Source organism: Amblyomma maculatum, chromosome 1, assembly GCF_055883805.1.
Source record: "Amblyomma maculatum isolate TAMU_Amacu chromosome 1, ASM5588380v1, whole genome shotgun sequence".
Taxonomy (NCBI): Eukaryota; Metazoa; Arthropoda; class Arachnida; order Ixodida; family Ixodidae; genus Amblyomma; species Amblyomma maculatum.
The window spans coordinates 346,283,235-346,307,607 of NC_139344.1; the positions used below are offsets into that span (position 1 = coordinate 346,283,235).

Here is a 24,373-nt window from a genome sequence, read left to right on the forward strand (position 1 = left end):
CCATTCTGCGAGCCAAGAGTCAAAGGAAGGACATATGACTGTCAGTTACTCCTCTAGCGGCGTTCGGCGTAAACACAGGTAAACGACCACCATCGCAATTTTTACCTGTTCTGAACAATTTCGTGGCAAGGGATACACGCCCAGTGTAGTTCAGGAAGGCATAGAGGCACAAAATATCTATCACTTCGTAACCGACAAGAACTGGCATCTTCCCGATGTTTACAAAAACAGCTGGAAACATAGCGCGAGACGTGATCGCATAATTAGACACGGCATATCATCTCGGTCTTGATAGCGCAGACGCGCGCGCCTTGCGATGTTAGCAGTCGACGCTTCGTGTCTTGTGCACGCGTAAGAAGAGGCAGTGTGCGCAATGATCCAACAAGAAAGGTACGCTACGACTAATCGCCATGGTTACTCCGTGCGATACTCACCGTTCAGCCCCACAATCTTCGCCTGCGCGACAGCGCAAAACTACGGCATTCAAGGTAGAACCGTTCCTCCACTTCCCGTATTGAATCTGCAGTGCACCTTAAAATTAAAGAACCCTTTTTCTGTTGCCTCTGGTAAGGGAGAGGAACTCTCTTTATCCTCGATTACGTGCCGGGAACGCCAATTCGACTGGTGAAAGCTTTTGAGTGGCCCTATGGTTTGTACGACGTTACCTGGAGCGAGCTCGAGGAGGATGTTGTCATTGGAGGCGGCGCCGACGGGAACATAATATTCATCGCATTGAACCGCGCTAACGTGAGACGAATACATCTCTTGCCTTTCTTACAAATAAAGGGAGAAGCCCTGTTTTCCTTACTGATATTAGGAAAATGTGTGCAGGTTCCACGGCTAATACTCAAAGGGCACACCAAAGAGGTAAGCGTTTAACGGAACCTCCTTTGCACCTTCTTGATGGTTATGCTCACTAAGCACTTGTCTTATTTGTTTCTATATTTCCTTGATATCAGGTATATTCCATTGACTGGAGTCAAACGCGTCAAGAACAACTATTGCTGTCGGGTTCCTGGGATCACCTTGTCAAAGTGGTAAACATCAAGCCAACGCTATGATTCGGATCCTGAGCCATAGCGAGACAAAATGCTCACGTAAGATTCAACAAATATGCAGTGGGATCCACAGGCAGGCAACCTACTGTCAACGTTCACTGGTCACACAAACAAAGTCTACTCGGTCGCCTGGTCCCCACGCATTCCGGGGCTGTTTGCCTCTGTTGCAGGTACGTTGTACGTATGAGGTATACAATCGCACTGTCTGCCGTTTGGAAACCTAAGAAAACCCATTTTATAAAATATATTTTTGTTCTTTTGTTATTCCTGTTGCTGCCTGCAATAGAAACTCAGTGTTGTACTGCAGTGTATTGGGGGGATAGTTTGAACCACAGTGGCTTTTTCGAAGGAGATGACGAGGGCATATATCGAGCCTGCTACCTTGCACTTTGGAAGGGCAAAAGAAGGGGTGACAGTGTGATTGAAAATGGTATATACTGACATGGTAATCTGTATCACAATCTCGAGTTGGGTCCTGTGTCACTCAAGAAGCGGGAAAAAGCCTGCGTTGGCTGTACATCCTTCCCTTTCTCTGGCCAAGCTCCCAGTAGCGAGTTCATTATCAAAACACTTCATGGAAATTGCTATTGTCATCGTTTTGAGCACATATACTAGATGTACCACTAATACATGCTCCACATCCCCCATAATGCCACAAGTGGAACATTGCGGGGAGTCCGTCAGTCCGATTAAATATAAGTGCTTGTGCGTGAAAGCTACATTTAAATGCGTTCCATAGAGCAAGTATGCATGGTGGCCTGGAATTCCATGCAGAGCATAAAATGACATTGTTGGATGAGGCCTTTTGAGACTGGAGAGGTTGCAGGATGAAAGGTAGGTATTTGAAGGAAGGCTGCTTCTGCAAGTACCGTGCGGTTACGTCAGGTGAGACTTTTGTCAACAGAAAATGATGGCATATTATGGTAATATTGTATCGCTACTGCTAGTGAACTTTTGCACGAGGAAGGTGGAATTGAGATTTGCATGTCGAAAACTAAATGTAACAAAATTCTTGGCACCCAGCATCGTTATCAGTGTGAGTTTATACTGCAGTGGCAAGAAAATTTTTGAACTTGAAATATCTGCAGTTTCTTCCGGAAAATATAAACCTCTGCATTGCACTTGGGTCTGCTTGTGAAATGCAGTATTCTCTTGAGCTGATGTAGCCCGACTGCCAGCCAAGGGCCAAAGTTTGAACACAGCCTTATGACACCACTGGCTCTAGCCAGACTTCCTTTGCTGCCTTCAAATACAGTCTTGTAAAACTGCGAGTCCTGCCGACTCAGTTTTTGCCATACAAGATACTCTACAATATACGAATATATTTGTACTTGTCTCCAACAGTAGACATATATTATGGTGAGGCTACCAAAATAAAAATAAAATAATATGCCTCTGCCTGTGCCACTAGTTATAAATCCAACAGTAGACAGTCTAATACTAGAGGAGAATTGTTAATGAGTAAATTTATTCCCTAAAATTGCCGAGCTGAAGCCTTGTTCATAGAAACAAGGCACGACTGCTACTTGTGAAATAGTTGGCCTACTTGTCTTAAGCTCCAAATGGTGTACCGTGTCTATTGTTGAAATTGTTACCTACGTTATCGAGATCACTAGGTCTGTGCACTGTGCCCATAGCAGAGACAGTTTAAAGGTAATGTAGTACGCTTGTAGCTTAAAGTCCCATCTATCACTGCTAAGGTGCATTTTCGAGGTAGCCTTCTTTTTTTGATGATGGTTCATTTATTGCTTTACGGAATATGTGTTCTGAACAGTAGAGGTTTTGTCGGAAAAAAAGAAAAAGCACACATCACACTTTTGGCAGTTTTACAGCAATAAGACTGATTTTGCTGTGCTAAAAATAAGTGCCTAATGTCATTAGTGGTGCTTCAACTTAGATGCGTGCTCTGTGATGCCATGTCGTCGTAGCTAGTGTAGCCTCATTCGTGCTCCGCACTTCAGTGGCTAGTGGGCACGAGCTCACTTGCCTTGTTGCTCCTCAGCTAAAAAGATGCGCTTGTGTTAATAATAATAATAATAATTGGTTCAAGAAAGGAAAGGCGCAGTATCTGTCACTTGTTCTCTACACCTGAACCAGGCTGTAAGGGAAGGGGGGAAGGTGGGAGGGAAAGCAGAAAGATAGAAAGGGGGCCTTATGGAGGGCCCTGGAATAATTTCGACCACCTGGGGATCTTTACCATACTACTTTTTTGTGTGCATAAAAAGATGAATAACTATTTTGTGAAAACAGCGTTCAATGGAAATGACTTCGAATTTGTCATGCAACAGTTCTTTGAGATAGGGGCGGGTAATAATTATAACAAAGCACGGTATTGCAAACAACCGAGTATTGTAGTGAATATCAGGAGAAGCATTTATTCATTACTTATTCAAAGCCTAGTGCTGCAAGCAGCAGACATTTTGCACTACCAACATTCTCTTCTTGCAACTCCACCGCGGTGGTGCAGTGGTTAGGCTGCTCAACTATCGTGCCCAGGGATGCGGGATCGAATCCCGGCTGCGGCAGCTGCTTTTCGATGGAGGCAGAAAGCAAGGTGCCCGTGTGCTGTGTAATGTCAGTGCATGTTAAAGAACCCTAGGTGGTCGAAACTTCGGAGTCCTCCACTACAGTGTCTCGCATAGCCTGAGCTGCTTTAGGACGTTAAAGCCCATAAACCAAACCAGTCTCTTCTTTTGCATGTGCAGGAGATGGTTCTCTATGCTTGTGGAATCTACAACAGCCAGCACCTCTGGCTGCCATACCAGCGCACAGCTGCGAGATACTCAGCTGTGACTGGTCCAAGTATGAACAGGTAAGCTGAAAACTTGTTTTCTTTCTTTTTTTTTCTATTTATAAGCAGAGCACAATATAGTCTCGTGCTACACATCATAGAATTTAAATAGTAATTGCAAACTCTAAGCTATGGGAAGCAAGTTTCGCACCCATGCTCTTCAGGAATACATTGACGCTCGGAATATGTGAGCAGTGCTTCAAGCAGATTCGAAGCGAATAGTTCGAATACCTTTTTATATCACGAAGGGCCAAACAACATGGCTGCTTAGTGTTTTCAAAACCATTTGTTTTTATTGTGCAATTATTGATTGTAAATGCTCGAAGAGGAAAAAGAGGGGCAGTAGTGTTCTAACACGATGCTGCTGTTTTATTCTAAATGTTATAAACAAACTCTTGGAGGCACTAAACTTTCCCCTGTAATGGACATGATTGTGATTGATATAGATCATGTACGCCAGGTAAAATGTTTTTTGCTACTTGTAGTGATTAACGGAAATGAGATGAGTAATAAATAAAATCAAAACTAAAAATAGGCTGTAAAGGTGAGTGCTAAATTTTCATTATGTGAGAAGCTCTGGGAAGTTCTCTCTGTCGTTGCTTTCATTTTGGTCTTGAAACACTAAGATGGTAGCCGAATGGTTAAATTGGCCCTCTTTCTTAGCTTTGATGGCCCTGATGGCCCTCTTGGGATACTTTCGGGACATTTGGTCGTTCTTTGAGTGCGTCACTAATGTTGTTGTCATACTGGACATATTAACATGCCTTTCATGTCATGTAGCTGGCTTACAGCCCTATGGAATCTTTATAATGCAATTAAAGCTCATTAATTCAGTCTTAAGCAATTGGGAAAACTTAAAATTATTCGAAAGGTTGAATGATTCAATGACCCCAAGAAAGCTGTCAAGCTGCTTGCATCATGATAAATTTGGTTTAGGGAAAGACTGAGGTACATGGAAAGAGCTGTTTTTCATGTTTACGTCAATGTTTTAAAGACTGAACTACATGTGAGCGAAAACATTAGCTGGTGGTTTAAATTTGGTTAACCCTGGAGGGAAGCGAAAGCTTCATTTGTATGGTTAGGCTCATTGCCAAGCTTGGATTAAACTCGTTGTAAATTTCTCCAAACGTAAAGCCCGTTCTTCATCGGTCTCTTCGGCACGCCATCTTTTGAAAGCCTCATTCCGAAGTGCCTTGCGTTCCGACGCACTACTGTAGCAGAATGTTTGTCCTCATCTATCTCAGGCAGTGTTGTAACCTAGGCAGGAGCCTGGGGACTCCTATTTATACACGTATCGCCTCTCTGGCGCCCTCTACTTCCACGTCACACTGACGTCACCTCACGTGACCTTAACAGTGGTCACGGGCCACTTGGTTGCCTACGTGACCTTGACCTTCCCAGTAGTAATTGGCCCAATAGCAGTAAGCAGCGAAAAGAAAGAAGCGCAAAAAGAAATCCAGTGACACGCCAGTCAGCATTTGAAACAGTACTCAGCTGGTTTAGCTTGGCTGGCTGAAACTGTGAGCCATCACCGCAGCGTGCTGGCGGTAAATTCAGAGAAAACAAAACCGAAACTGTGCAATTGGAGTCTCATTAATTTTATTGGTGACGTAAGAAATGTACCATTAAAGTTAAATATATGCACAGAGAAGAGCATTGTCGCACTGCTGCTGATTCCGATGCAGAATGAACATTTCAGCCCATCGCTAACCAAGTCAAATGCGAAACGTCTGCCCAGCATTTCTGCAGTGGATGAAGTTCCCTTTAAGAACTTGACAGTGGCGCCACCTTTCACTCTAGGTAGTGTTGAAAACTAATGGTTTATGGGTATGCCTCTAGTTTTATGGCTGGCTTTGGCACGTTTTGGCAACTGCTATTGTCGCTTTGGTGAGACTGCTGAACATGACACCACGCCGAAAGTGTCCCCGAACCAACTGCTCTGTGGAACTGCACACGTCAAGTAGTTGGAAAAGTGAATACCAAAAGTTTAATTCAACCTAATCTCGTAATTGTCTGCTGTTATGGTTTAGTCTTGCATAAAATTTGCGCCGCTTCTAAATTTTTACTTGATTGTACAGCTTTATTTTCGTAAGACTTGTACCTGCGCAAGCCAGTTGCAAAGCATGTATTGTTGGAAATGGTAATGCTATATGGCGTAATAGAAGCTTTCATTAGCAGGGACACATAGCTGTCATTCTGGTTAGATGTGCAGGCAATGTGATCAGCAGTTTACTTGGATAAGTCTAAGTCAGTGGGACCATAAAAAAAATCTTCGAATTAACCAGTCCTTCAAATTAACCAAACGCAGCGAAAAAAATTGGGTCTAAACGGATATGTCACGATGCCAGTAGAGATAAAAAGTGAAGCAGCGCTCCACGCTGCCTGCCACACTCGAACGAGCCCGAATAACTTGCAGCGAATCTGCATGCCTCCAGAATAGGCAAGCCGAACAAATAGCGCACGATTGGAATTTTTTGCAGCATAGTCAATTTGCATTCAAATTGCTTTTCTTTAAGGGTGTGCAAATATCTGAAATTTCGAATACGAACGAATATGTTTGTTATCCGATTCATGTTTGATTCGAGAAACTGATATACTATTCAGAATTTTCTGAATATTCGAAAACTATCAAATAGAATGAAATAAAATGACTGAGATGCAAACGGTTTTTGACAGTTTCTTTCAGTCCGCATTTGATAATTCGAATTTTCAGTTCAAACTTTTTTTCCTCTTCCCTCGAAGGCTGAATTAACGAGAGTTTACTACATTCAGCAACGTCACGACAGCTCCACTTCTGGTTTCATGCAGGTCCATCCTGTGTATTGAATCTCGTATAAAACTTATACTGGATTTTTCATTCGGGTACACACTTCTGTGCATTTCTAGTTTTTGTTTTCAAATACCATGTACAGTCTTCGTCAAAAATGTACGACTCGAGGGGTTCACTTGTAAGCCCTGTAATGGGGTGGCTGGAAGCAGTACTGGAATATATAGACAAGCTAGAGAAGAGTGAGGGTGGGGGTTTGTTATCTGCGAGATTTCAAATTCTGGTGACGTGCAACGAGCCCAGTTTACAGGACATGGAAGCAAAACCCATGGCCTGTATAGTATTTTTAACAAAGACTGTACATTCTTAAATTGCATCATTCTGATCAAATATTCAATATTCAAAGGCATTTTTTTTTTCCTATTGACATTTAGTTTGTACCAAAATGGCTGGGCTGGTGCAGGCTGTTACGCCGAATTATCTGATCAAATTTGCACTAGAAACTCTGAGACAATAGAAATATTTTCAATTAACAGAGTTTGAATTATCAAGGTTTTTTTCTCTATGGCTCACTTGCCACACATGCACAAGCACCTGTGTGCATTTCATTCTACAGCCTGTTAAACAAGATGCATAGGAAGTTGTATTTGGCTGCATAAGGTAACAAGCAAGTATTGGTGATGCAACCCCTTGCATTTTTCTTTGCGTAACAAGCTGTCTTTCACCCCAGACCGATTACGGTACTAAATTATGTCACAACACAGTAAAAGTTTAAAAATTCCCTGCGTTTTCCTTGGCCTCGCCGACTGCTGGCCTTTTTCTTTCATGCATCATAACGAGCTCCTCACTTTAAGCTTGCCATAAGGCATATTAAGCTCCTCACTTCCTCCTCAGTATTCTGTTTATAAGCTGCTAAGGCCAGGCATTCATGTCCTCTGTGGATTGCCTAGTCTTCCTTTCACCTCAACATTTCCATGTACCAAATAGCCCCAACCAAAGATTTATTGGGCTTATTTATTGGATTTATTGGAAAAAATCTCCCACTGGTGGGAAGAGGTTAGCCTCTGGGTTGTTGACATCCAGTCTGTCTGATTTTATTTCAATATGCACGTTTTAATTTTGTGATGGCAGCACATACTGGCAACAGGTGGCATTGACAACCTGATCCGCGGTTGGGACTTGCGGAATGCGGCCCGACCGTTGTTTGAGCTCCGTGGCCATGGTTATGCTGTTCGTAAAGTCAAGGTACGCAAAAAGAAAACCTTTCACCGTTAGCGGTGTCACTTGCGGTTAGCGTATTTATTGTGATTGACTTGCTGTTGCAGATAGATGCAAACATACTAAGTTCGCCTACTGGCTATAAATACCATGTTAAAATTTTGCATTTTGCTAATGAACCGGAATAGCAGAGTTTAGTTACTAAAATAGCGGAGGGAACCCAGTTTGAGAACCCCTTGTCTAGTAGTAAAAGGAAATGCAGACAAACCCAAGTATTTTGCCATCCTCACGATTGATCATGTCTCTCCTAGACAAACTGATGTAGGCTGTACATTTTTCACTTTGAAACATGGAAATACTAATACGAGATACCAGTGCAACTTCCTGCCGTTATGTAGATGGAAATAAGCCAGGATTTAGGAGTGCATGGCATAAACTGATTGGATAGTGACACCTTTCTCTCTGCACCTCAAGGCTAACTCACTCTTTTGCGAATTGATGTGCTTTGATTTTGCTTATTCGGAGCATTCCTCGTAACATTGTGTTTCATTGCAGTTTTCGCCACACAGCGAATCGATCTTGGCTTCGGCTTCGTACGACTTTTCGACCAGGTGAGCGTTGGGGCGAGTCTAGTGACAAGCTTGTGTGAGTGTGTTGTGCCCACAATCTTCTGAGGTGCCCTTCCTTGCCACATTTCCTGAATATATTTATTTTGCCAGAATCTGGGACTGGAAGGAGTCCAATGAAGCCCTTCTCATTCTGAAGAATCACAAAGAGTTCACGTATGGGCTGGATTTTAACCTTCACATACAAGATCAGGTAGGTTCGTTATTGACCCTGCTCCTCACTGTTATCCGTGGAAAGAAAATATTGCACTAAGACCTGCGTGGGTGGCTTTGGCTAGCAACCCCAAGGTCACGAGGTCAAATCATTTCCACCCTTGGCAGTGGCACTTCGGTCCAAAGAAAATGCAATAAGGCATAGTCAGTTCCAGTGAGAATTTGTTATCGAAACAGTAGGACAGTCGAAGTCAAATTGGTCTTTGTTTTAATTGCACTGGAAAGGAGCAAAAGGAGCAGTGTTTCAAGGATATAGCAAGGAATTGTGAATGTCGGTAAGCCTGTTAAATCGCCGAAAGTAGGGACCTGTAAATAGAGGAAGCAATTTCCCGGAACAAACTCTCGGCTGTGGCTGCCCTAATCTAGTACAAAAACGTTTCTAATTACACACGTTTAGCTAACGTAATCCTTTAATTTGCCCATACGGGCAGTTAGTGCCAGTACAGAGTTCAGCGACATGAAAACCCGCAAATGTTAGAAATTTTGTGTACACACACAATTACACACGTTGAGCTAACGTAATCCTTTAATTTTCCCATACGGGCAGTTAGTGCCAGTACAGAGTCCAGCGACATGAAAACCCACAAATGTTAGAAATTTTGTGTACCTAGAAAAATCTGGGAGTTGTTAGGGATACCTTCAAAATTTTGGCGTAGTCTGGGAAAAGGAACTACGAGCACCATGTATAGCGGTTAGTTCTGTGCTAGTTGCTACACTCCTTGGCAAGTTTGGTTTGGTGCAAATGAATAAACGTAACTATACTTACATTCAAAGGTATTTTCTGTGGATTAAGCCACAACCATTAACGTGCGGAATTTACACTTGCCATTTCGTGCAAGGTACCATGCTGCCATACATAGCATGGCAACATAAGTCTCAAATGTTTGCTGTCGAGCCACGTCAATCTTTTTGTTTTTCTATTGTGTATGTCTGAGTAGATGTTGTAGAATGTATTATTATCGGCCACTACATTTTCCACTCTCTTCAGTGGTCTGGGAATTTTGACTGCAGTAGTCGCAATGGAGAAGTCTGGAAACTTGAGAGTAGCTTGCCAGAAAAATGTGCTCAATTTTGTCGCGCTGCAGGACATATCAGTTTAAAAACGATGCGACATAAATTTGCCATGGTTTTTAACTCCACGTGAGCAATGACCATCCAACTGGGCAAAAAAGTTTAGCAAATTGTAGTGTGATTAGATGCATTTTGCAGTAGATTTCCCACGACTGGGAGTTGGCTCAAAGATATTCTTCAATCTTTCCCTATGTTTAGGAATTTTTTAATGTTTGGTGGAACAGCTGGTATAGATTTCAAGATACCTAGAAAGGCAGTGACAAAGTTAATTTCTCTTGCTAACATTGTGTTCCATAAACTTGACTGTGGGTATACAAAGTCTAGTGGAAAAAGAGCAAGGTTAAGAATGCAGAGTTGTTGACACCTGTTTTGTGGTGCAAAGGATTAGCAGTAGATCTTTGAATATGCGTGACAGCAGTTCTATACATTTCAGAGGAAACAAACACTTTTTTACTTCACCAGTGTTTTTTTATTTCCATTTTTGTGACATCTATTCACAAACTTAATGCATATTACGGTTAACTTAAGGTCACAGCTGTGTGACACTTGTCATTTATTCCAGATTGCAGACTGTAGCTGGGACCAGACCATCTGCATCTCGCAGCTTCCAGACGGTTACAAACCCCAATGAAGAAGAGCCTCAGCCCCTCCTCACCCTGGTGTCAAATTAAGTCATTAAACTTCCGGTACAGTATTACAAAAAAAAAAGACTCCCAACATGAACTTGCTGCATCTTGCAGCACAACAGCTGCTATCTTTAGTCGGGGAGATAAGAATCAAACTGTGCAAAACACTGCAGCCTTGCAACAAGCAAAAATTAAGATTGTTCCAAAATACCATAAACTATTTTAGGAACAGAAAAGCGGTTGGAGCCATCACTCATAAGTGGAGTGTTCAATGAGGGAGGCCCTTTCTTCTTCTGTACTGCCATAGTAGGGTCTGGGAAAAAAAAAAAAAAACATGGTGAGAGTTCTGCAGCAATAGACATGCTCTTTGCCAAAAGTCTTACGGAAGCAATTCACAGGCAAAGATCCTTTTAAGCTACACATTCATTCCAAACTGCATACAAAGATAGTACTATACTGGTAACAAACAATTAAATTCTTGATTTTTCACTAGACTATTAGTTGCACAATTTGTTCATCACATGAGAAGTTTCCACTGTTCAGAGTCAAGTTTTAATAGCCAGCCAATTATTTCTTACGTGGCTTACTCTGAATTAATACACTTTTGTTTAGCTTGCCCAACAAAGACCTGCTCAACTAGCACTTCATACCAGGCTGTGTTGCTGACATCACATTTTCATCTTCCTGAATCTTGATAGTTTCACTAAGATATCACTGCTGCAAGCTTACTGCTAAACAACTCATCGGTATGTGTACTCACGTCCCCAGGTTTTCTGCCTCCTGAATGGTTTCTGGGAGCCTGAGGCCTTTGGTTTCAGGCAAAGCCAGAGTGAATCCACCTGCCAGGAGGGACAGGACACCCAACACTATCATGGGCATGGTGGGATGCACTTTGCCCTGAGGAAGGAGAGAGCAGCAGCGACTGAGGACCTTGTAACAAAGCACAGTCTCCTGAACACTGCATCAGAGTGAACAAATTATGCAAGCGTCGCAAGTGCTGTACTGATGCCAATGCACGTTAAAGAACCCCAGGTGGTCGAAATTTTTCGGAGCCCTGCACTACAGCGTCTCTCGTAACTTTAGTTAGTCTCTCTGGGACGTTAAACCCCATAAACCAAACTAAACCACTACCGCAGTGCGCAGGGAAACATTTAATAATGAATGGGAAGCTCAAATGGGAGGAGGTAGGCCTCAAGCTTAAGATAGCATTACTTTCAATTTATGCAGGGGTTTTATTGCTAACGGCCCGCACCTTCATAGTGCCTTTGACTACATGTTTCATACTTCCACAACCTTTAAGGTGTTCAAGGTTGCTCGTAACCAAAGTATTGAAGGCATAGATGCATTGTGATTAAATAATTTTTGTTGTCCATGTAGTAAAGGCACTAAGATTTCTCACTCCCAGTCTGCTGTGGCATTCACCAAGCACCCTCCTAGTTTCTTAACAGGCTGCTGGTTGAAGAAAGGACCTTTTCTTGCTGCATGCATGGCTAGCCTTATCAGCACATTGCTTAATATAACAATGACCCTTATTTTTCTATCGTGGAGCGTATTAAGTTTCATGAACTCCAGAGCACAAATCTGCGAAATTGCGGAATGTCCCGTAAAAATAAACGCAAAGGTTTGGCTAAATGACTCTGACACTACCTGTGTCGATTACAGTTGATGATAGCTGCTCGAAGAATGGCACTTGTTTGACATAATGGCCCTACGGCAAGGCTGGAACAGCAAAGCTTGCAGCTTCCAGAAGAATTTGGATAATTAACTTCATCAAATCGCCATCACTCTGGAATGCGGCTGCAAAGAATGCCGAAATTTGCAATTTTTCTTGGAATCACGGAAAACTAGGAATCTTAATAATGGTGAAGTGCAGCAAGGCTCAACCAAGCTTATCGAAACTACTTTTCATGATGTGCAAATATTGGCCTCGAGATCGAGCAGAGTCGCCACCTTGCGGCTCAGCGGTGAAACCTACTCAGTGTGGATGCGTTTTCGCGTCTCGTGCCAGCCCGCAGTGATTTACGCGCGCATGCGGCGTGTACAGGAGTGTTTTTGTTTGTTTCGCAGTTCCTGTGAGCTTTTGCTTACCTATATGCCTCTTGCAAAATAAATATGAACAGTCTATAACCCCACGCTTCATTAAAAAATATATATACTTGTCCGTATTGAGCATGTCATGCTTGGATAAGGACTTCATCCATCGCGGTCTTCGGCGCTTGAGGTCCTTTGACATGCAATGTCTCAAACGAAGTGGTACTATCGTTACTGCCGTGTCAAAGCAGAACAGGTCGTTGCCGTCAATAAAAGTTAATGCAAACGCTCAGAAATCGCATATTCCCGTTTCTGTTTGGAATACCGCAGCTACTAAAACATATGCCACCGCAGACTGCTTTATATAGCAGAATGCAGTTTGAACAGACCACTCTATGCCTGCTATGCCGTCTGTATGCACGATAGAGTTGTGTGAGTACTTTTTCTCTCTCTCTCTCTCTTTTTTTTTTCTTTTAAACCTCTGTCGCGGTGTCTCAATGGTAAGGGCGCTCGACTGCTGATTTCGAGAACGGGGGATTCAATTACAGCAGTTTCGAAAGGCGTTCCTCTGCTGTGGGATTTGACTGCACAATAAACAATCGCGCGTGGTAAATGTGTTAATAATGAAAAACAAAAACAAAACGACACCAAAACCAGTCTCTGCAATCATCCGTCATAGCCGATGCCGCTTTCATGCGTTAAACCCGGGCCAATATTCATTTCTTTTCTTTTGTTGTTGAAGGCTTCTGTGCATCCGTAAAAGTTTTAGTGAGCACATTTTGCTTTAGAGAAATGCTCGAATACTTGGAGAAAATATTCCCTGCACCTAATTGTTACCCTAAATATTACCAATACACCTAGATCAATGTACTTTACTGGTAGCCTATTATAATCATTATAATCCCTTTTCATCCAAGTGCTGTCTTCCGACAAAACTCGTTTTACTCCCCTTGTCAGAAATGACAACTTCATGTGGGCTTAAATATCAGTGTTTAGTTCGGGAATAAATACATTTTTATAGTCGCATGATAAGATGATCTCCATTTCTTTCGGAATAGTTTTATATCCGGCATCCGTTTTGGAAGCAACCCTAATATTTTACTTCGCATAAGATTTACTCACTGCTAAATAATTAGTGATAAAGAAATTTTCAGCCTGTAAAATTGCTTCCCAGAACATGACAGTGCCCATGCGCAGTTTATAACGATGTCTTCGCAGCGAGTAATTCGTAGCTTGCACTTTACTGCACATTACTGAAAATTAATCGCTGATTATTGTAAATTCTGTCAAGTGTGTAAAAGTTCTCTTACAGGGTGAAATTTATTCGCATTGCGAAACAAAATAATTACACTACTAATTTACCGTTATATATTAACATCACACACATCAGAAATCCCTTATACTTTCCTCGGTTTCAGGAAATAATTTACAGTTAGTGGCGCATGCATTAATACACTATCACATTCTATGACAGTGGCCGCAAAAAGCATCTAGGCAAATTCAATCCACTCAGCGCTGCACACGCGAACAATCAGCTTTCCTGTGCGGCGATGTTTCCTGTATAGTGTCGGCGTGATCTCATTTTTGGGGAATACTTGTGCGTGGTTGTCTGGGGGCCAGAGTTGATGTGCACTCAGTCTAAAGCAACTCGCCATGCAGTGCGCTGCCAATGCTACATTTAACCTGCTTAATCCTCGAGTCAAGTACGATATAGTGAACCAGGCTGCGTCGATTCAATCTAAATTACTGCAGGTCAGAGCACGAACCTTGTATCTGTGTGGGCTTGACACTAAATGCACCGGTCTCACTCGCATGAGACACGTGCAAACTGTTTAAAAGTCGATAAGAAAAACAAAGCTGTCATTAGGCAGGCCCAAGCATTAGGCGCTTGAGCGAGGACAGCGCAAGAAACGTGCAAAGTAAATCTAGAAGACTGGTGGTTGCGTGCTTTGTTTTCCTAAAATCCGCTCTTTTTCTGCTGCATTGGCAAAATCCTTGAATTTTTTTCTGCAATATTGCAGAAATACTGCAGAAGACACGTTTTCATCGCCAACAAACCTGCCGTAAACTCTGAAGGAGACCCACGCAGTGTGTGTTTCTGCGAGCGCCGCCGGTTGCCGATCCACACTACCGGAGTGACGGTGCTGCCACCTCTAGGTTGATCTCGCGGCGAATTCCCGCCAAAGCTACTGCCGCTTTCGTATGCAATAGCTATAGTTACAGTTTTGATAGTTATGCATAGGATCAGCAGTTTTTCTCACCAGATCAGATGCGATGAATGGAGATGCAATGGTGCCTATGCGTGCGCTCATGCTTCCAATCCCAATGGCTGTGTTGCGGTGGGAAGTGGGGAACACCTCGGCCGAATACAGGTATATGACGGCGAAAGACGCAGTGATGAAGCACTTCCCCACAGTGACAAATGTCGTGGACAGCCACGGCTCGTCTACATAGGGGAAAAAGAAAAATGGTATTATATGCTCACGTATGTAGCCAAAACTTCTGGAAGGAGTCCTCAACAGCACTACTTTTATGTAGGTTGGTGAACTCTAGAGGAGGGCTAATGTGTGCTAGTTGTTGATTCATTTTAATTGCCAACAGATGAGGCCTCAGTGGCATCTGTTAGCACCTCTTATAGTTTAATGGGACACGGTTTTATAATTACAAAGAAGTGAAAATAATGCACATCAGCTGTTATAGGCTAGAAAAAGTAAATCTAGGAGGCTTTTTTTCTCTTTGTGAATAGAACACAATGCAGGAGGGGAAATCCCCGAGGCAGAACGGATTCTGATTGCGGAGTAGCTCTTTATTGCCCACCTGAGCTGAACCTAACGACAACAGAAGTTTTCTCCTGTAGCCATACGTTTGCATGCAGATATGTTGGTAATAAGCAATTACTCTGCAATTGAATTGAAAATTAATTACGTACTTGACTAGCAAACTGGCCACTATATCGCTACTGAAGTGCATTGTTATTGTACAAAGGAGATAGAAATAAAACTGAAACCAAAATTTAAGCAATTTCATGGCACTTGACACTATACTACCAATGTTTGAATTGAGGTAGCGAGATAAAATATTCTGACTTCCAAATTTCTCTGCTATAAAAGACTTGCTACCAAACAAGCAGCGACAGAATTCCTACTTGCCTTGCCGGTAGATTTTACTATAAATTAAAACACAGTGGAGTTCTTCGCATCCCTCGCAACATTTGCTGCAATTTGTTACATTTTCACTGAGACTATGGAATAGACGTCCACACTTTCGGGTTCTTCCTTTGCCAATATCACTCAACAAGAAGCATGTCTCTGTTCTGAGAGTGCACTAGATTCACAGACTGTTTTGTGTGCCCTCCCAATGTCCCAGCCTGTTGAAAGCGAACACTGGAGTATTAAAAAAAAAACTTTGGGGAAGCCTTTTTTATATAATTAGAAACCGCATAGTTGCGGGAACTTGGCTTTCTAATTGCGAAAACGGATGCTACGTCACCTATGCCCACGAGAAAAATGGCAATGAGGACAGCATTCAACCAATGCAACAAAATTATGCAAAATATGTTTGTCCTCTAGAGGAAATAACTCTAAACCACTTTTCCACATTTCCCACTGTTGGAAACGCAGTCCCCCCCTCTTTACCTTCTGGTATGAAGGGCACGATAACACAGAATATCCCAGCCAGCAGGAGGAAGGCAGACAGTGAGATGCGCCGGCCAACATACTGCAGCGTTATGACAGCCAGCAGCACTCCCGGCAGCTCGATAAGCGACAGGAGCCCAAAGCTGTGGAATGTTGTGCCGCCCAGTGTGTCTACACTCAAACTGAGGCCGTAGTAGACCATGGCATTCACCATCCTGCAAAATTTAAGGAGCATATGTCGCATTCATCACCTATTCGGACACACTGGAAAGTCATGAGAAAGCTTAGTCGTCCTGCTGCCTGCAGGTGAGGCACGATGTTGAAGGGTTTGAATTGTCAGGTGTAGATTTGTGTCACTATCTGGGAGTGGGGGGAGGGGGGAAAGGGGAGCCAGGGGAGTGCGGTTTCATTTGAACCAACTTTTTTTTATATTTTTTCAGTCGAAAAATGGGTTCGGCATGCTTTTCTGCAAAAATTCTTAATTTCTTGCCTGGAGGAACCAGATAACTGCCTAAGCACGAGGCATTTTGGCATGCAAGTTGAACTCGTGCCAGAATCTGGAGTAGCATATAGATGAAACACTATAAAGTGAGTACTTCACCTTCGGTAAATGGTATACTTCATCTGAGTGATTTAGAATACGGCAGAGACAAAACTCTCACCAAACACCGTACTTGACATTAAATGCACGTTCCACGCACTTGGAGCATCTTGTTTCGTTCATTGAGTCCTGTATCTCAGGCCTACCTGCCCCATCTCAACTTTTGACTCAGGACCTATGAGAAAATGACTTGAAAAAAGTCATGGCACAAAAAATGGGGCATTGTAAGCTAACTACATGTTAACAGCATTATGCAGGAACCAACTTATTTTGTAGCCTTTAATTAAACGTGAATGGTAGTGAACATCTGGTAGTAATTCATGTTGATGGGCAGATCACCTCAAATACTTTGATATGAAAATGTATGATAAGAGTACATGATATGAGAAGGCGCTGCACGGACGTCTGGATCAGACGCCCAGCGGGGTCAGCTTCATATATGCATGAACCGCCTGGTGACGTCATGACCTGTCGTGACTGTACATCACGCATCTCTTGTCGAACACAACCAGCATTTCGTTGAACGCATCAAAGTTCACCGGCGTTCTATAATTTGTTTACAGGAAAGGAAAGGTGCATTACCTGTCACTCGGAGAATCCTGCTATCATCCTCACGGTAGACAAGGGGATTAATGAAGAGTGTTTCGCGATCCGGGCATGGTGCAGTGGTAAAGCACTGGGCTGAGGATCCAAAGAATGGAAGTTCAATTCCCGGTGGGGACAAGGTTTATTAATTTATTTTTACTCTCGCTCTCGAAAGCGTGACACCTCTGCAGACAACCTTCCGTCGACAACAATGAAGCATTAAAGGCTTTCGCCTTAAAATTGAAAATGACCAAGTGATACCCTGCTTGTTTTGCGCTTTCTAGTGAAAAGTTGCCCAGTTAATTTATTTATAATAATGAATTTAATTATCGTTAATTTTCAGCATCATGATTGACGGTGAAGGAAACTCCTTGCAGGCTGTGCCTTATAGAAAGCAACAATCGGCAGCTGTCAGGCAAGTGAGTTATGATAATACATAAAACTCTTCATGGGGTATGTACATATGAGCTGTCGTAATAGGAGTTAGGCTGTTCAGCCAAGAGACGCCCTGAAGCCACAGCTAAATCTCTATGGGTGCATCAAGCTGCACCACACTAGAAGCATAATGGCAACCAAAATAATGGCCTTCTAGCTCCGAAAATTAAGATTTAGGTCCACTTTACTGGTCACTAGAGTGGACAGGAGCAGGCCTTAATTACAGTGTTATGGACAACTTTCTACGAGAACCAGAGAATCCATATAAACGAGGCACGGCTGTATATACATGTACACAGTCGGCTGACAGTGGTCGGCATACAGTATATTTAGTGGATGGACGTAGCAGTTTTTTCAAAATAATGTGAACTTTTTCAGTGTTTATTGTGGAACACATTTTATGGGTTTTTTTAGCAACTATTGTTTCCTACCAAAGAATCAATTCTTTCCAAAGATGTAGTGTGGTTCTAGCAAAACAAGCTCATGCAAAACAGTACAAAGACTAAGAGAGAGGCACGACTACTGGTTAACAAATGAAGACTTACTAAAGTGCTCGTAATATATATTGAAATCATTCACACAACACAGAAAAGCAAGAAAAAAGCCTTCTGTCACTTGTCTCCATAAGCTTACCAGATAGTGAATTCCTTTTCCTGTCAAATCCACCAATGCAGTGCACACATATAGAGAGGGGGATTTGCAACACACATGAAAAATAAAGTAAAATAAAGTGTTTGGACGGGAAATACAAAATTCTTTGTTAAACAGGTTTCATTATAGAGGTGTTAGACCAGTTTGTGTAGTAGTGCCAAACATTAGTCCGCAGGCAGGAAGATGTTATGCTGCTGGTCGTCGACACGTTCACAAAGTGAACTACAGTCATATGAAATCTCACAGGTAGGACTAACCAGTTGAAGCCCATGTTGAAAGTTCGACAACGAAGTCGTGCAGTCTTAAAGAGATCGGCAAGTGATGAAGAGTTTCTGGGTACTTGTGTCGGGTCGTGGCTGCATGGATCGGTGCACGACTTGTCGCAAGAGTGACTGCAATTCTGTTATTCAAGGAGGAGGGAAAAAAAAAGAAGGGTGGCTTATGAGGCTGCAGTGAATAAACAGATTTTAAAAAATGCATCGTGAAAATGAACAAGACTGCATGTCTATTGACTGTCTATTGACTGACAACTGAAATGCGCAATACTTCTCAATAGCAATGACAGTGCATCTACAGTGACTAGAGTTTTGGTTCACCTCCTTCCTTTGTGCGAGGAATATACAAATAAACATTTGGCTGTGGCCTGCATGTCATTTTTAGATTGACGAAGTATTTGTTAGAATGCGTAATATATAGCTGTGCTTAGTAATGACAATGGTAGTAGATATTCAGCCAAGATATTTTGTAATTAAAGCTGTCTAGGCTGACAATGACAACTGACAGCAGCAAGTGACATAATCGTGCTGTCATTCTTGCCTTTGGTATGATGCATCATACGAGCCATTGCATGCCTTTGCACGTAGTGAGTTACCTGAGATGTATTTAGTGAACCATCTACATGTTTTTGCAATTTCGTTTTTAAGTTTTTTTCGTACCCACCCCGCTTAAGTCTTGGAAACACGATTCAGTATCCGTAATTGAATAAACTATTAATAAATTAATGTTAGATGTTCAGGGAGCTTGGTGCATCGCTTACCAAGTTGGCAACTGGAGGTCTGTTATTCCACGAGGCGGCTCTGTTAATAATGGCTATGGCTTCGTCTTCCATTCGGTTGTGTATGCACCAGGCCAGGCTTTCTGGGAGAAGCCTGAAGAAAAGCAGTGTACGGTTTAAGATGCCACATTTATAAATCTAATAAGTGCAGAGAAACAATTTGGTGCTTAGTTTCGAGAAAATACTTTGTCTGTTGATGAAGCTGCAGTGAAGTGCAGGCACACTGTATGGAATCCTGTGTTACACTCTGAAATATTCTTTAGCCCGCACAGCATCTCAAGTGTTCTAAACAAGCCTCCTCATGAGTGCGTCGAGCATGCTCAAAGACAAGGGAACTATGAAAATGCGACAACGTTCCTTTCCTGGGTCATAGGGTCAATGCAACTAAACACCATCTAGACACAGTAACTGATCTTGGAAGGAAACTGGAATGCCGAACCAACTGACACGGCTACATGACAGGCAAGGTGTCAGCAATGGACTTGAACTGCCATGTTTTACAGCTGCTCCTGGAAAGTTACCGCCTCCAAGATTGACAAGTGTGCAACAGAGTTGACTGGAATTAAGTAAATGGAGATGAATATTCAAGAGGGGCCTTAGACCAGCACCTCGAGGAATGAGTGATATGTGACCACAGAATGTGTATGTACTCTCAATCAAAACTGTAGCCATAGTAAATGGAACACAGTTGGGAACATTGCACCTTTCCTGCTAGTGCACGTCCAAGATTAGTAGTAGTAGAAGTAGTATGTGGTTATTTTATTATTAGATATCCAAAAGGAAGGAAAAGATGTTTGCCAGCCCTGGTATCTGCTACCTCACATCTGAAGCACCTGAACTGGGGCAGTGGAAGTAAAGGGGTAGTGAGGAAGCGGCAGAGGAAATCAAAGAGATGAGCGACTGGGAGAAAGGGCAGGGTAGGCAAAAATAATTATAAGGAAATATATACACTATGACACAATTCAAGATTATTTCAAGCTAGATTTCTGTTCAGCGTTGCACCATGTTAGAGCCCAAATACCCTTCTCGCCCCGCCACCCTTCACAAAACCTAAAATTGAATGAAACAAGTTTAGCAAGTGGACTTGAAACCCTAAAATAAGAAAGAAAAGGCTGCAGAAGCCAACCATGGTGCTGATATATGCCCAATCACACTTGTCTTCATGTCACTATGCTGGTGCATCATAGATAACTAAAGCTCATCACTACTCATGGGTGTGATAGACTAATGTTCACCGCTGAAATAGTGTGCCGTGATGGCCGCCAATTATAGTCTGTGCAAGTATAATGTTTTGGACATTTTAACTAGCATAACAAGACAAGGATAAGTTATGTGATGTGCTAGTTAAGGTACCTAAAATGAGGAACCAGCTATCCCAATAAAAAATAGTTGTGGTTTAGCTCTGGTTAACCCTAGTTGAATTGCAAAAGCAGTGGAAGCTTCTTTTGCCTGCTACATTATTCCCCTACCACACAGGGTGCTACATTATTGGGGACACTTAAGCTCATCCTTTAAGGGTATGACGCGAGAGCGTAGGCTACCAGCCCATATATAAAGTCACGCTTCACCAAGCCGTATTGGACGTGCCTGTGTGCCGTAGGGGTAGCGAGAACGTAAACGGGTCTGGCAGGCTGATTCCCATATGAAAGGAGCGACCTGAGTTGGCAGCTCCTGCCCGTGGCATAGAGGTAAAGTGAATACAAATGTCATGGCAGGCTGATTCCACCGAGGCGGAGCGCGCTTACATCCGCGAAGCGTCATCTCCTCTCCTCTGCCCGCGCAGCACACATCTCCACCACGCGGAACCGCCGCTGAGCGAGCGCAAGGGCAAGAGAGGAGAGAGCTAGCGAAGGCGCGCCAAGCGCGGCGGTGGCTCAAGGTCGCGACGGGCCACGGCTACCGTGAACGGTTCTACCTAGCGCAATAAAAGTTGATAGTTAAAAAAAAAAGAAATTTCTTCTGGGTCATGCAGTGTGAACATTTTTGCACCATTAGTGTTCCCAAAGGCTCTACAACGGAGTATATGTGTCACTTTTTTACTGCTATGAGAACCTGCTGCTGTGGTGCAATATAGTATTACCAGTAGTAAGGCAAGAGCAACAGGATGGGTGCAGCCAGGGCCATGGAGAGGTGCCTCCAGTTGGGCAACATGTATGCTGCCACAGCAAGCAGGGTCTCGCCAATTGGGAAGGCCAGTTGGAATAGCACCACACTGATGAGCCGCCGCGAGGGGCCGACCAGCTCCACAGCTGCGTAGAAACAGCGGTTCCTGCACTTAGCGTACCAAGCACTGCAGGAGACTAAAGAATGATATGATCAAGTTTTTACACTGTCTTGATAGCTCGGAGAGGCACTTTTGGCTACCCTTCCAATGCACACCAACAGCACTGACAGATAGCTGGCAGTGATGGTGGTAGGTGATGCGTTTAATGTCCCGAAGCTGCGCGTGAGGACCATGAGGGATGCGACAGTGGATGGCTTCAGATTAATTCTGACCACCTGCAGTTCTATGTGCCTCACATCACAGAACAAAAATTCCCATTGAAATGCAGCTGTCATGAGATTGACAGCCAGACCCCATAGTTGCTGAGCCACTGCTGACAGGTGCATGTTCATTATTTTGTTGAGAGATGTACATATACTGCATTTTGCTTAGCAGGGTTTTCTGCCTAACTCCTATAGCAGAGAAAGAGCGGGAAGATGGGATTTCTGTAGAGCACAAAGCAAAATGAACACGAGTTCAGGAAGGCTTCAGTGTGCTAACTAACGTTTTGACAAAAGGATGAAGACAAGTCCTCTTATCGAAGTGTTGGCTAGAGCCCTGAAGCTTCCCTTAGCCGGTGTTCATTTTGATTTAAAGGGCCCATGATTAAGCTATACTTGCTCAAACTAGAAAACGCGCACGAGCAATAAGATATCAATCGGTCCTCTATGAAACGCAAAAAAAAAAAAAAAAAAAAGCTGGCTTACTTTATTAGCACCAAACATATCGGCGATCGAAAATGATGCTCCTCCTCTCCCCCTCGACTCGGCCCACGCCGGCACACAAGAAAAAATGAAGAAAAATCGCGACGGCGCCCCACCACGCCCCGTCCCGTCCGAGTCACCAGGGAGCGCATTATGCGTGAGCGCGCCCAGCAAGGTGCACGATGCAGTCATCGTGGAGGGAGCGCGCAGACAAGTTTTGGCCTTTGCCAGGCGCATTCTTTCAAGGCGAAATCCTTCAAAACTCGTGAGTGGCGTTCGTAATAAGTATGCACGAGGTCTGTCCACGAGATTCCGCTGGGTATTGGTGGGGTTTTGGTATATATAGTAACAGATAGTGACAGATAATGATAGTCACTGATAAGAAAGTCTCTCTGTCTACTCTCTCTCCCTCTCTCACGGAGAAAAAAAAGGGTCTGTCTAAGAGAAAGAGAGACTCCCTCCTTCTCCTCTTTCTATTTCCCTCAACCCTTCCCTCCCCTCTCTCACTAGAGAGAGGAAGAGAGATGCTATCACTCTCTATCTCTATCTACTATCTGTTTCTATTTGATATATAATTTCTGTCTGCTATCCTTTAGGTAGTTTGCACGTGAGGCAGGCACTGATGCCTAATATGTGACCTGCCTGACCCTGGTTTTCCTCTCCATTGAATAGGCCTTCCTACCTCCATTTATTAGCTCCACGCAAAGATTTTAAATTTGACTCTAATACTCACAAATATCACCTCCATGGATTTCTAGCATTAGATTATTAGCGCAAGCACCGTTTCAAGGGCCCTTTAAATCCCACTCATATACGCTTGCAGTAATGCAAGTTGCTGCTTGCAAAAACAATAACCTCCCAAAATGTTACGCCCACAGAACTGTCAAGTGAGTCGAGTGCGGCTGCTTATGTTTTCAGGCACATCGCCTGTTACTGTACGGGCTATATGCGTTGGCCGACAGTGTTTGGTGCTTAATTTTCTATGGCTATAGGATGGCACACCTTGAACCCCACACCGTGCTGCACAGTGAAATAGCGTAGAACTAGCTAAATATACACTATGCGCTATTAGAGCTCGGCAGCTATAGGTACAGTATGTGAACTCTGAGCATATCGCCCGCATATTATTTTACGCTGCTTTCATGTGTGCTGCCGACTCCCGATGACAGCAGTTTTCAGATATCACTGAAAACATTTCACGCCACAAAACTTGCAATAGTGGAAATTATTCTGGACTCGCATTCAAAAGCGACGCTGGAGCCATGACAACGCTCCTTTTGATACGGTTGCATAAGGATTCGACTGAAACTGATTCAATATATGAAAAAGAATACGAGTCCACATTGACGATTTTCGCACCGCTTTCCACATCTTAGTGTAGGATCACGAATTAAGCGTACCGACTCCGTGATCGGTAGCAAAAAACTGTGACCGTGGAGGAACATAACGGGCAAGTGCATCAAGATGGACATGCAAATAATGTGTCACAGTCTGAGAATGATAGGCGCCTGGAGTTTGAACCAGTTCTCGGAACCAAAGTTGCATAGAGATGAGTTGGTGTTGCCACTTTCGGCGTCAGTGAGCGCGTTGCCTGTTGAATGCGAGCAATGTTTCTCGGCGGACACCAACCAAGGTGACAGCTGCGTAGTCGCGCATGTCTGCAGAAAAATGTCACTGCCTGCAAATCTGGCTTCACTGCACACAGATGGTGCTTGCCGTGAAGCAAGCGTACAGTAATACTGCACTGAGGAGTGGCCCGAATTCCTGCGCGTGAGCTATCGTCTCTTTCTTGGCTGACCGGGAGGTTTACGCATGAAGAGTTCGATGGCTCGAAGTACTCGTTTCTGAAATAACGATTAAAATGCGCATTTTAGATTTTTCATTCTCCCATTTTCTGACCGGATGTATTAAATAATTCGGTGAATTTTTGTGAGAGTCAAATTTCGCCAAAATATTTTTCCTTCGTAAGTACTACACATTCCTTTATGTCATTAAAAAGAGAACTAATTACTGCGCTGGAGACAAAGTGCATCTGGTGGGGGCT

The 24,373-nt window shown here is 43.2% G+C and overlaps 2 protein-coding genes across 2 annotated transcripts in view; one reads left to right on the forward strand and one right to left on the reverse strand.

Moving 5' to 3' along the window:
* Window positions 1-53: 53 nt before the first annotated feature.
* On the forward strand, window positions 54-10,452 carry LOC146207668 (uncharacterized). The gene is made up of 10 exons (XM_084589592.1): window positions 54-488; window positions 572-747; window positions 832-867; window positions 960-1,037; window positions 1,120-1,228; window positions 3,764-3,870; window positions 7,748-7,861; window positions 8,390-8,445; window positions 8,554-8,653; window positions 10,307-10,452. Exons 1-10 carry the CDS (start codon window positions 374-376, stop codon window positions 10,373-10,375), a joined length of 960 nt encoding a protein of 319 aa, XP_084445718.1. The 5' UTR covers window positions 54-373; the 3' UTR covers window positions 10,376-10,452.
* LOC146207669 (organic cation transporter protein-like) overlaps window positions 10,191-24,373 on the reverse strand; it is a 25,715-nt gene continuing 11,532 nt past the window's right edge. The window contains exons 5-11 of the mRNA XM_084589567.1: window positions 21,443-21,611; window positions 19,345-19,456; window positions 18,566-18,708; window positions 16,037-16,251; window positions 14,663-14,847; window positions 11,131-11,267; window positions 10,191-10,683 (exon numbers count right to left, since the gene is read on the reverse strand). Coding sequence (XP_084445693.1) covers window positions 10,620-10,683; window positions 11,131-11,267; window positions 14,663-14,847; window positions 16,037-16,251; window positions 18,566-18,708; window positions 19,345-19,456; window positions 21,443-21,611 — 1,025 coding nt within the window. The 3' untranslated portion in view covers window positions 10,191-10,619. The remainder of the gene's footprint in view (window positions 10,684-11,130; window positions 11,268-14,662; window positions 14,848-16,036; window positions 16,252-18,565; window positions 18,709-19,344; window positions 19,457-21,442; window positions 21,612-24,373) is intronic.

Bases quoted from the DNA above. Each gene is read 5' to 3' on its own strand.
- LOC146207668 (XM_084589592.1), top strand. From the start codon at position 374: ATGATCCAACAAGAAAGGTACGCTACGACTAATCGCCATGGTTACTCC. The intron at 748-831 runs GTGAGACGAATA...AAATGTGTGCAG, and splicing joins TCGCATTGAACCGCGCTAAC to GTTCCACGGCTAATACTCAA. The intron at 7,862-8,389 runs GTACGCAAAAAG...GTTTCATTGCAG, and splicing joins ATGCTGTTCGTAAAGTCAAG to TTTTCGCCACACAGCGAATC.